The sequence below is a fragment of the Palaemon carinicauda genome, chromosome 2 (assembly GCF_036898095.1).
Source record: "Palaemon carinicauda isolate YSFRI2023 chromosome 2, ASM3689809v2, whole genome shotgun sequence".
Taxonomy (NCBI): Eukaryota; Metazoa; Arthropoda; class Malacostraca; order Decapoda; family Palaemonidae; genus Palaemon; species Palaemon carinicauda.
In genome coordinates, this window is record NC_090726.1 from 122,312,091 (window position 1) to 122,325,511 (window position 13,421).

The 13,421-nt window shown below is 36.9% G+C and overlaps 1 protein-coding gene across 4 annotated transcripts in view; it reads right to left on the reverse strand.

Annotated features, from left to right (window-relative positions):
* The window catches only part of LOC137626753 (1-acyl-sn-glycerol-3-phosphate acyltransferase epsilon-like), a 280,699-nt gene that overhangs the window by 113,125 nt on the left and 154,153 nt on the right, over positions 1 to 13,421 (reverse strand). For 3 of the 4 annotated variants that reach the window (XM_068357759.1, XM_068357769.1, XM_068357764.1), the window contains exon 6: positions 5,073 to 5,114. The exons of the other annotated variant lie outside the window; for it this stretch is intronic. In XM_068357759.1, the coding sequence (XP_068213860.1) occupies positions 5,073 to 5,114 (42 nt within the window). The remainder of the gene's footprint in view (positions 1 to 5,072; positions 5,115 to 13,421) is intronic. 4 annotated transcript variants of the gene reach the window in all.

A 13,421-nucleotide genomic window follows, 5' to 3' on the forward strand; every position in this document is an offset into this window, starting at 1 on the left:
AAAGAAATTTCAATAAACTTCTGTCTGTCCTTCTTTATCCACCTTCATAATCAAGGTCTGGCAGCTAACACGATAACTACGTGTAAGTCAGCTTTGACTAGACCTCTTCTATATGCCTTTCAAGTGGATCTGACGAATTAAATTTTTAATAAGATCCCGAAGGCATGCGCTAGGCTTAGGCCTGCAGCTTCTCTGAAGCCCATCTCATGGTCTTTAGACAAGGTCCTACATTATTCCTCATCTATGAACAATGAAGAATGTTCTCTCAAGGATCTAACCCAGAAAGTTATTTTCCTGTTTGCTATAGCTTCGGGGCTAGAGTTAGTGAAATAGTAGCCCTATCAAAAAATGAGGGCCACATTCAGTTCACAGAAGTGGGAGAACTGAATCTCTTTCCTGATCCAACCTTTCTCGCCAAGAATGAGCTATCCACTAAAAGATGGGGTCCCTGGAGAATCTGCCCTCTGAAGGAAAATGTCTTTCTATGTCCAGTAGAGTGTCTAAAGGTCTATCTTCGTAGAACTTCAGACTTCAGGGGAGGACAGCTCTTCAAAGGTGAAACCTCTGGATCAAACTTATCCCTAAAACAACTGAGGGCGAAGCTCACCTACTTCATTCGCAGAGCAGATCCTGACAGCATACCCGCAGGTCATGATCTGAGGAAAATTGCTTCATCACAACTTTTTTCAGTATATGGACTTTGAGCGTCTTCGCTCATATACTGGATTGAAATCATCCAGAGTGTTCTACAAACACTACGCTAAGCAAGTCCATGAACTGAAGCATTATGTGGTGGCGGCAGGTAGTGTATTAAAACCTGTCGTCTAGTGCTGCGATGAACAGTTAATTGATTGGGACTATCAATTAGAGTGAAAAGGCGTTGACACTTCCAGTGTGATACCTTTTAAGTGAGTGTCACCATGGTGACACTAAGTCTGTTCAAAATCTCAGGTGTGGAATTATACAGATAACACTTGTGCCGTGTGTACGTAGTACACAGTGTTGATAGTATACAACATTTACAGAATTTATATTTGAAAAATTTATCAAAATTTTTCAGTTTTAGAGTGGCACATCATTTCTTCCCTTTCAGGGAGGGAAAGATATTTTCTGTATACGTTGCACGTATAATTCCTTTAACATGTTACATTCGTTTCACTAGTTATTCCATTTAGTCATTTATTTGAAATAAATGTCTATTAAAATGTAATTGCGTCCTTTCTCGCCCTGCAATTTGCACATTAAAGATGCCAGAGTTCTCTTACTTATTTATTTAAGTAAACCTCATATCATTGTATGCTTACAAACAATGGATATAGTTGACACTGATATTGTTCCAACAATATATACAAACCGTGAGACCGTTTGTATATCTGGTGGATACTTATGTTTGTTCATACAATATATGCTAACCTTGAGGCCCCTTTACTACTCTCTAGTATGACTCTTCCCTGTAGGGGGCAGGAAGCACTAACATTGTCTATGATTAGTGGTAATGACAGATAACGGTAACGTCATTTGTCTCAATGGTCCAGATGACCATAGAAAAATTGTCCCAAGGTTAAGGCACCGATGAAAATCCACAGATACAGTATTTTCTAGTAATTCTCTAGTAAACTTCCATCAGGACGACATGGCTTGAGCCCAAAAAATGGATTTTGAGATAGCGAAAAATCTATTTTTGGGTGAGATAGCCATGTCGTCCTGATGGACCCACCTTCCTTTTCTATAGAAAAGGCCTTCGCAGAATCCCTCCTGAAACTACTATATCTGTAGCACCATGCTCAATGCTACAAGGAATGACTGCCATCTTGAATATGGCGCCATCTTGATACTCAATAGTATTATGGGAAATAGGGCAACCTTGATGACGGCTCTCCTTCCAAAATTGCCACTCTTCCCCCTTGAGGCGAAAACGCTATTCGGGGTGAAGATCGCTATGTGTCGTATCAAGATATACGTCCCCTGATTTATGCGATATCCTTAAAAGAATTTTAAGGATATTCGCGCCAGGAGTTAGAATTCTGGAGACCTAAAGATAAATTCTCTGAGAATATCACTGTAGTTCATATATCCCTTGGAAGCAACTATTAGGAACCTTCCATCAGGACGACATGGCTATCTCACCCAAATATAGATTTTTCGCTTCGCTCAAAATCCGTTAAGACAGACAGTAAGTGTTTTCCAGGACATATGACCAATATTAAAGGAAAGATAAGCATGGGATGGAGAGCTTTTGGTAAACAAAATGAAATTATGAAAAGCAAATGCCACAATCTCTCGAAAAAAAAAAACATTCAATCAGATGGTCCTACCAGTTCTAACTTATGCATCAGAAATTTGGAGCATCACTAAAGCCTTAGGCTACTGTTACTATGGATGCAAATTCTGACGAATATCTGTTCGGACGAGTTCGGATGAATTCGAAAAAAAAAACAAATGCATGCATTCCAATGAGAGTGTTTGCAGTGGCAGCAATGAACACGTCAGAACACGTACGAAGTCGTCAGAACCAGTTGAGCGTTCAAACAAGTTTGATTTTTTCATGCGACCTGAGTCTGTTTTTGGTATTTCTGTCTGTAAAATATAAAGGTTTGGTTGTATAGCTCGTAGATACTCCTTTCCCGAAAGGAGTGCAAAAAGTTGCCACATTCGCCATATCTTTAATAAAATTTCAGTTTCTAGAGAACAACAATCATACTGCAGGGTTATCACACGTATTATAATTATTTTATTATTTCTCATGAATTTTTTTAGCCATTAATGTCACATTTATCAAATTACTTATATTGTCTGGTAAAAACTGAATGGCAACTTTACGTTTCTATGCATTTGTACATGGAGGATATAATGTCAAACTATCACATGGAAATCCAATTAAAACTCAATAAATGGCATTTTTTTCTTCTTTTGGAAGATTTGAGGATGGTTTTGGTTACAAATGTTTGCTTGGTTTAGTATAATACATAAACATAACTTATAACCATATCATCCATACACCTAAGAGTGTGAAGTCTTTGTTAGCGGACTTTCAAGAAAAAAATATTGATCAAGTTCGTTCATCTTTGTTGGGAGGCAGAAACGTAATGCATCAGAATATCAGAAAACGCGTACAGTGTAACCACCTTGTTCTCATGAGGATTTCCGACATATTTGTCAGAATTCGCATCCATAGTAACCATAGCCTTAGACTATTAGCAAGTTAAAACTCAATATGTGTACTTCAGACAGACAGTAAGTGTTTTTCCAGGACATGAGACCAATATTAAAGGAAGGATAAGCATGCGATGGAGAGCTTTTGGTAAACCAAATGATATCAAGAAAAGCAAAATGCCACTCTCTCTCTAAAAAAAAGTATTTAATCACATGGTCCTACCAGTTCAAACTTATGCATCAGAAATTTGGAGCCTTACAAAAGCCTTAGACTATTAACAAGTTAAAACTCAATATAGGTACTTAAGACAAACAGTAAGTGTTTTTTTCAGAACATTAGGCCAATATTAATGGAAAGATAAGCATGGGATGGAGAGCTTTTGGTAAACAAAAATAAAATCTCTCTCTCTCTCTCTCTCTCTCTCTCTCTCTCTCTCTCTCTCTCTCTCTCTCTCTCTCTCTCTCTCTCTCTCTCTCTCATATATATATATATATATATATATATATATATATATATATATATAAAGTACTTAATCAGATGGTCCTAACTTATGCACAAAAATTTAGAGCCTTACCAAAGCCTTAGACTATTAGCTAGTTAAAACTCAAGAAGCTATAAGAAGATTAATAATGGGAATAACTTTTAAAAGACAAAAAAGCAACATGTATACAAAAATAAAATAAAATAAAGGATATTCTAACAACTTGTAAGAAGAAGAAATGGGCATGGGCAAGACATATAATGAGAATGCCAGACAATAGATGGACATTAAGAATAACAGAATGGATACCTAGAGATTGCAAAAGATGCAGGGGAAGGAAAAGACAACGATGGATTGACAAGCTGAAAATGTTTGTGGGTATAGACTGGCACAGAATGACCATAAACAAGAAGCAAGTGAAAGGTCATGTCTGGTGCCTTTGTCCTGCTGTGGACTAGCTATATATTATGATGATGATAAGGATATATTGTAGAAACTTCTCCTCCATTTTGCTTTATTTTCTTCGTGTAAAATGAAAATTTTTTTTTCAACGTCTTGTTTTTATATTAGGCAATTACAGATCTATATCCAGTACCTTTTCAACTATGAAAGAGTAGTTGCGATGAACACAGCAAATGTTGTAGACACTGACGGATACAATCGATTTCTTTCACCATGATTGACTGAAATCCCTCCAATTGTGGAGAAGTTACAATGGCAATGTACAATTGACAAAACATTTTCACAGACAAACAGACGATCTCCCTTAACGACCACCTATTCGCGATTGTCTACCTATGAATTAAAACTGACTAGTCTCTTCAACCATCTACGTATTAAGAATTGAGGAGACAAGATATGTATGACAATATACAGACAGACAGACATACTAAAGTCCCTTAATCTTTTTCAAAGAGAACTAAAATAAATAACAAGCTGACAATCCAACACTGAAAAAAGAAATGAAAGAGAGAGAGAATACACCAGCAGAATATGAAAGATATATCAATAACTGTGGAATAGTTGTAGTTGAGAAAAGTCTAAAAAAATAATATCATAATTGAAATAAAATATAGAACAAGTAAACACAACACCAGAAAAAATTCCCAACAAAAAATTCCCAAATGAATAAACAATACATGGAACTTAGAAATAACAATTCATAATAAAAGGAGAATTAGGTAGAAAAGAAAGTAAACTGAATCAATTAGCAGGATATTAATATAACACTAATAGTAAACTATTAAGGAATGAGAGAAATGAAGCACAATATTTTCTAGAGAAAAAAGAGAAAGAAAACAGACTCCCTATCAACTACTCAAGAACAAAATATTTAACATCTTCATAAAGCAAAATCCCACTGTCCCAGAGTGCACCATACACAAACACCAATACCCAGGCTGTTTAAAATAAAATATATACAGTACTTCTCCTTACAGGGTGTTGAGATATGTCTTTGCCACTGCTACCTTGACCATTCTGCAATACAGGCCATAATAAAGTAACTAACATAAAAATCTGTCTTAGAATCAAAAGAAAATGGGATAAAAAAAAAAAAAGTTAACTACAATAAAGAATAGGGTAAAAATTCAGAAAAAAACAAATTTTGTACTGAGAACGCAGTTTTGAGATCAGTCAGCCTCATGGACACATTTTCTGTGGAAAAGAATTGAAAGAACAGTATGTCCTTTTGTCAAAGCATTAATGCATTCATAAAAGAAATAATCAAAAAAGAAATTGGAAAAGAAACAAAATTTCTATGACCTTCTTAGGAGTTCTTGACATTGATCCCTAAAACAAAAAAATTTCCCCCATTTTCTTTCTTTCTAGTTGGCTCATGCCTCTAGTACTGTAATGTGACATATCTAGCGGTAAATGGCCAGAAGAAAATCTGTGGTGCGCTAGTCTCTTTGTCTTTTCAGTCTTTGTGTCGCAATGGTCCAACTAACTACCCATCCTCCAGATTGTTTAAATTTTAGTGTTCTTTGGCATTTAAATGTCTTCCTCTAGATACAGAAAAAAAGGTAGTAATTCTGGCGCTCGTTTAATATTGACACTTATTTCTCAAAGAAGTTCTGACTTGTATAAGACTACTGTAATCCGTTGCCTGATGTTGTTCTAGAGTGTGATTTGGTTTCACTTCTTGAGCCGATCATCTCCCCTATATAATATTCCTCTGGATATGCTAGCAACTATTGCATTGCATAAACTGTTCAAAGGAATTGTTTCTGGGCGATCATGATCCGCATCCCCTTTGTATCTCGTTTACAGGACAGCACTGCGATTTATACATGGTGTGAGTTGTCAGAAGTCCTCACTGTTTCTCTCAGGGAAAAGTATGTTTCTATGGCTGCTGCCTAGCGGCAAGTGAAAAGTTCCAAGCGTTATAGAAGTCTTAACGATAGTTCAGGGAGATATCCAAAGAAGAAAGGAATTATTGATCTACGGAGACAGCTGCTTCTAAATTAGAGTACTTATGCCCTTCAGTTTTATCCTTTTGTTGTAAACAGAATAAAATATTGTTATTTCAAATACAGAAAAAATGGTTGTAATTCTGGCACTATTTCTCTACGAAGTTCTGACTTGTATAAGACTAATCAGTTGCCTGATGTCATTCTAGAGTGTGATTTGGTTTCCTAACTTGAGCCCTTCATCTCCCCTATATAATAAAGAGCATGTGTTTGGCTATACGGTATATATAAATATAGAAATCATAAACATATTTCTTTTTGGTCACGCTCAGTGGCATTGTCAGGTGTATAACTACTCGGTCTCTCCCCATCCATCAGGTAGGGGGGAGAAGGAGCAGTAATACTTGGTGAAAGGGATTGTAGTTAGGATACGGGGATGGGTGGAAAGGGTTGAATCTATGTGTGTATGTATATCAAAATATTTATCCGTCATTTTTGATGGGTTGTGACACTTGTTCATGATAATACAAGTTCTTTAAATGTAGAATTTGCTAACTGGTTTACTAAAGAAATGATGTTTGTGGGTAAAAAAGTACGAAGTGCTCTTGAAATACTACCCTTTGCTGATTCTATAATAAGGATTATTGCTTGTTTTATCGAAGATAAATTTGCAGCCCGCTATCAAGATTTAAATCTTATTTTATTCACATGAAACTGTTTCAAATGGGACTTCCAAAGCTATAACAGCATTAGTGTGTTTTGTGATTAAAAGGAAAGAACACATTTGTTCCTCAGTGGTAGGGACAGTTTCTGAGGCACAGAAACATTAATTAATTTCTTCCCCTATTTTGGGCTCTGTTTTGAATGTAGACAAGATGGATAAAGTACTGTACTGCTCAAATAGGTTTTAGGGCTCAATCTGACATTATGAGGTCTTTTTATAAGAATACCCTAGTTCCCCCCTGTCCATCCTTACTGGATTTCACTACAACAAAGTCCTTTAGTAAGAGGTAGAATATGAGGCTTCCAATTAAGTAGATGATCAGGAAGAATTGCCAACCATACTGGTATCAGTCTTTCCCTAGCAATCTCAGTAAGAGGAAGAATTTCCCACTCCTATTAAATTTGAGAAAGGCTTCGTCCTGATCTTTGGGTGCCAGCTGTAACCAAAGAAGGTTACTGAATTCCTCTATTCTCCAACCCTATCTAGTCCAAGAAGCATGTTTCTTATGCGAATTATCTATTAAATACAGCAAAGGCTCACAATTTGTAGCTAGAAGTTGTGAATCCTTTGAAGAAGAATGTGATAGAAAAAGTCTTAAACTCTGCTCCAAGGTTTTACAACAGATTATTCCTGGTCCCCCAAAGGTTCAGGCTCAGCCATCAACTCGTTTAGTTATCACAAAGTTTTCAATGGAAACTCTCTCAACAGTTCTCGGAGCGATTAAGAAAAAGGTTTGGATGTTTCCAATAGCTTTATCAGATGCATATATTCACATTCCTCTCATCTCAAATGAAAGAAAATACCTTAGTTTCATTCATAGGTCAAGGGTTTACCAATTCAAGTGCCTATGTTCTTGTCTTAAGACGAGACCTCAGGGGTTCACCAGAATCATGGCCCCACTCTTGAAGAGGTTAAGAATTCTAGATTTAAGAGATTTTTATACTTAAATAATAGGCTGATTTTAAGCAATTCGTTGTTAAGGATTCAAATTCAGAAAGTGTTATTACTCAGGTTACTAGATTGGTTGGGAATCCTGGCCAATCTGAAGAAGTCCCTTCTGGTAACCATCACCAACTTCGTTGCGAAGGTTGTTTATATAGGCGTGTATTTCATATGTCTGTGCATTTGTGATTCACATAACTCAAAAACTATTTGACTAAATCTCATTAAATTTGGTGGATGATTGGCTATGATCCTGGTGGGATGATTGGTTATGATCCAAGGACAATTTTATTTGATTTTGGGAGTGATTGTGTTAAATGTAAAGGTCAGGGTAACAAAAAGGTTAAAAACATTTTTTTTGCTGTATCAAGGTCAATTTTTATTCGATTTGAACGAAACTACTGCCAAATTATGCATGATTCAATTGCATATCTTGTGATATACTGTACAACATGGTCAAGGTTAAGGACACAAAAAGGTAAAAAGTGTCTTTATGTTATATCACGGGCAAATGTTATGAACTTTGGTGGGATGACAGGCCATGATCCAAGGACAAATTGATTAGATTTTGGGAGTGATTGGGTCAAAAGTCAAAGCCAAGGTCACGAAAAGGTTAAAAATCTCTTTTTGCTTTATCATGGTCAATTTTTATCTGATTTGCATGAAACTAGTGCCAAAATTTTCATAATTCAATTCCTTATCTTGTGATATTTATGATATAGGCAAAGGTATGCACTCTACTCAGTGCCCATTCTAGTTCTGACTGAGATGATTCTTATTTGGGAATGATGATAGCGACAATTCCTTTTCACATTTCTCCATCCAAGAAAAAAATTCAGTAATTTTTTCTTTTCAAAATGTTGACACACATGTTTTTGCAGATGTGGATGGGTCTCCTAGGGACCATGGCTTCTTTAAAGAAATTTTTTCAGATAAGACGTCTAAAGATTAGGGTTTTCCAATTTCATCTCAATCTTTATTGGAACATAATAGTCGTTCTAGACACGAGTTCTATTCCAAGGTTGGGAAACCAACTTCAGCTGCTGACCTGGTGGGACAATCACAATCGGTTAGCTCTAAGGAATTTCTTTGGAAATGAAGATCCCAGGCCTTTTTCTGACCACTAATGCTTTACATGAAGGATGGGGAACTACTCTAGATCATTTAAATCTATCAGGAAAATGGACTACTTAAGTCGACTCTATCCATTGCAAAGAACTCCTAGCAATATTCAAGACTCGTCAGGACTAAGAGCCACTGGTGGTAGGAAAGAACATGGCAGTATTCTAAGAAAACACAACGACATTGATTCACATCCAAAACCAAGGGGGCACATGATCACAATCGTTGTACCAAATAGCAAAGATGCGGTTAACTTGGGCAAATCTGCGAGAGACAAGTCTTCTTCCTCAGTTTATTTTGGGGAACATCTAAGCAGATCAGTCATGTGGGAAAAGCCAAGTTCCTTCAAAGGAGTTGTCTTTCCATCCATCAGTATGTCAAAAATTTGGAAATGGTGGCATTGACTGAAGGTAGACAAGTTTGCGATATCACTCGATCCCTTAGCTTGGAGGGTAGATGCCTTGTTACAAGATTGGTCACATCTGAACCTTAATATATTTCCACTGTTTACCATGACTCGACAGGTAATAAACAAGTTCAGGATTTCTATAAAACAACAGGATGACTCTAGTAACCCCTTTCTGGCCACAAAAAGAATGGTTTGCAAATCTGAGGCTCCTGTTGTCAGAGATTCTAAGAACACTGCTGTGCAAAAACAATCTACGCAGACAACCAATTTCAAATGTGACTGATTCCCCCAAACCCATCCATGCTACATCTAACCTCATCAGAAACTAAGGGGTTTCACAGCCATCTAGACTATCTATCATAAGCTCTAAGAAACAGTCTACCAATATTTTGTATCAAAGTTAATGGAATGTATAAAAATGCTCCCGAATGAACATCATAAAACAAATGTGGAGGTCCTGTAGAGAGTAGGGTTCCCATGCTGTACAGGACCAGAAAAGCAGCCCTTAAAGTAAGTAAAGTAAATTAAGCCTATTTTGATAAGTACAAATCTAGTTGTGTAAATGACTAGAACTAGCTCGGGTAACGTAAAATTTTTAAGTTTTGTTTTTTTATGAAAAAAATCTTTCTATTACAGCTATGAAGTATATACATCTATCCATTTTAGGAATTATATTAGATGTATTTGGAGCTTTTGAAAGGGACCCTGTATTCAGTTCCTTTTCTGGGAATTTCATGTAGTTTTACAGTATTTAAAAGGTTCAAAATCAGAACCGTTAGAAAACCTTTCACTTGAAGACCTCACAACTAAAACTCTTTTCCTTTTGGCACTGGCTTCTGCTAAACACAAAAGTGAACTGCAAGCACTCTTCTAAGGTTGGATTTGGGGAACATTAGAGGATTTTATCTCTCTTTCTTTTAGAGCAAAAATGACTCAGGCTAAATGTCTGCCACAATATTTTTAAACCCGATCATAAGAAATAAATGACGGCATTACATCATTTACATCATAAGTGCCTTTGTCCAGCAAAAGCTGTTCAGTATTATTTAGCCAAAACTATAAATGGTAGAGTTAGTGTGCTTAATTCATTTTGCGGTGACAGGGTCCCTACTCATCCTGTGACCAGGAATGCCATGTCATTTCTGATTAAAGGTTTGGTCACCGAAACTTGCAAAGAACTGAATCCATATCTTATGAAAGTCTTGAAGATTAAGGTTCATGATATTAGAAGTGCAGATACATCTCTCAATTTTTGTATAAATATTTCCTTGAAAAGGGGTTTTACCCACAGCTCAATGATGCAGCAAATTGGTTTTCGCTAAACATTACCTTAAAGAAGCATGGTTTACTTAGAAAGATAGATGGGTTCTAGGTCCTATAGTAGCAGGTGGCAATGCAATCTAATAATATTTTGAGCCAAATTAGTTTATATTTTTCTTATTTTTATAAATCAAAAGTTTGAATACTTGGCTTTGGATTTATATATAGAATTCAATGTTTCCATTTAGAAACAATCTGGAGATCAGTATTTCTAAAGGGTTCTTTTAAAACAATCTAGAGTAATGAATTACAAATATACTTTGCATCAGTTTTGCTACCAATTATCTAAACAGGTTCTTAGTTAGAACTACTTTCCCATTTCTTTCATTTACTGACACCCAACCTCCATTAGACTGTGTGAGTCTGCAATATGAACATCAGGGAGGTTCATAATATTAAAGGGATTTTTAATAAAAGTAAAAAAAATGGTTATTTCTATACACATCTGATATTTATATACATGCCCAACCCCTCCCCACTGACTGGGGTCAAGATTACACAAAGTAGTTTAAGACTTCAAAACTGAAAAAACAAAGACAATCTGGCGTACCAAAGATTTGCATCTTGCCATTTAATGGTAGATGTCACATTACTTGACTAGAGGCATAAGTTAATTCTAAGTTAAGAAAATGGGATTTTTTTTAAATTTAAGGGGTTTACAGTATGTCGATATATCAGAGCATCTACAGTGAAGCTATATGAGCATCAGGTGAGTATAAAAATAACCAATTTTGTTAGAATTTCATTATTTCTACTATTCTTATCCAATTACTTGTCAAGAAAGAAACCTACAGATCATAAAAATTAGAAAATTAACATGTTTTAAGTTAATTTTTTCCTAACTATAGAAACTTGAGTCCTTTAAAAGGAGTACAAATTCTTTAAAAGGAGTATGATTTAAGCTTGGCTGGAATGACCGTTAAACTTTCAATGAGGTGGTTGCAGTTACTGGTGGGTGAAAAGTAAGGCAAGCCCAACCGAGAAGTCAGCAATTGTTCTCAATTTTGACCTTAGACCTAGGACTTGTGGGGTGGCTGAGACAGGAAATGTAACTTAAAGGACTCAGGTTTGTATAGTTAGGAAAAATACAAATTACTTAAAAATTTTTGATTTGTTCCTATATGAATACAAACTATGTTCCTTTAATGAGACGGAAACAAAACTGGCTAGTTTACTTTCCAAGGATTTGTCAAGGCACTTGTTCGATTAAATGAGCAGAAGCCATGAACCCTGTTAACCTCCTACCAACTTGGGCACGAAGATGTTAAAGGTGTTAGGCTAGATCCCTACCAGATGACTGGTAGATGGTCATGGAAGAACCTATATCCATGTAGAGAATATGTTGTCTGAATGTATGGGGTTTGCATACATTTTATCCTCCCACTCAAAACTTGTCAGTAAAGAAAAGTTGCTAAATCAAGAGATTTACTGGCATTTGGCATTCAATTCCGCACATAACAGCACAACTGCTGCACCCTTAGAAAAGGGAAAAAAGAGGGGAAGAAAGAAGAGAGAGAGGTCAGTAATTTTTACCTTCCATTCTAGAATTACGTAGTGACTGCTATCTTGAGTAGCTACCAACAGACTAATGGTAAAGGTATCCAAAGATCCATGGGATACTCTCGAAGGTAGTGGTAGGTGAAGGTTCTTTCCAGACTCTTGCCTCAAGACCTATGCTACTGAAGATTCTTCCTGAAAGCTAGGGTGGATCCACTATCCTTGACTTTGTACTCTCGAGCCAGGGATGGTACTTTTTCACCTTGCTGGTTACAAGTCTTATGGTCTCAAGAAGCAGGAGAGATACATTGTTTTAGCATATCTTTTTCTTTACCATCTTTGATGCTTAGGCCTGAATCTCTGTTAAGCATCATAGTGCCCTTAGAGACCACAGAAGCAAGTTATCCTGATCCCCACTAATTGTTTCTTGTAGAGAAGAGATTGACATGGACTCGAATCTGGAGTCGTGAATGCTTGGGTTCTGAGACTTGACTACAAACTAGAACAAAAGTGAATGAGACCTTCCATCCTTTAGAATGACTCATAACAACCGAAACACCATGCAGCTCACCTACTCGTTTTTCTGAGTCAAAGGCTACTAAAAAGTCTTGAGGGTCATTTTTGTATCTGCCACCAATCACAAGAGCTTAAACAGGGCCCACTTGAGAGATCTGATGACTCGAGTGGAATCCCATTTTGGGGGGCTTGAGTTCCCAAAGAGGGCAAGACTGTTTAAAGCTCCTCATGAGCATAGACAATTCCGATGCAGAGGATGGGTCTAAGTCCTTCAGTCTGAAAATCTGGCTCAAAGCTGAGGAAAAGTCTATAACCACAAAGACTTAGAATAGCATCAATTGATGAAGGTAGACAAAAAACCAGCAATCAACTGCAATGGCTTTCACCGGAGAAGTAGATACCATTCGACATGTGTGCACTTGGGAGCCACCAGGGTCATCCTGCGACCCGATGTCATTAACAGTCAGTTGAGTAATAGGCTTATTAGGCATAAAGGCAGAGAAGTGTACGCATCCAAGTTTTCCTGGGGGCGTTGGAAGGTCTCTTTTAAACACTTGCTGCCCGGTCTGGAACAAAAGAGCTGAATACTGGAAGTTTCTTGTTCAACCAAGTGGTGAACCAATCAATTCGTTGTGATCTGATCCTCAAAGAGCAAGAAGCCTGTCTACCATGCAAGGATGTAGGGACCACTATGATTCTACAGCCTGCCACTCGTGACTGAACATGTCCGCTAGAACATATTATTCTTGCCTGGAGTGAACCTTGCTGTCAGTTCTAACGCATTGTCGACTGCCCAGATGTGCATCTACTTTGCAAGCTTGCAAAGGGTCTGTGAAACAGACTTA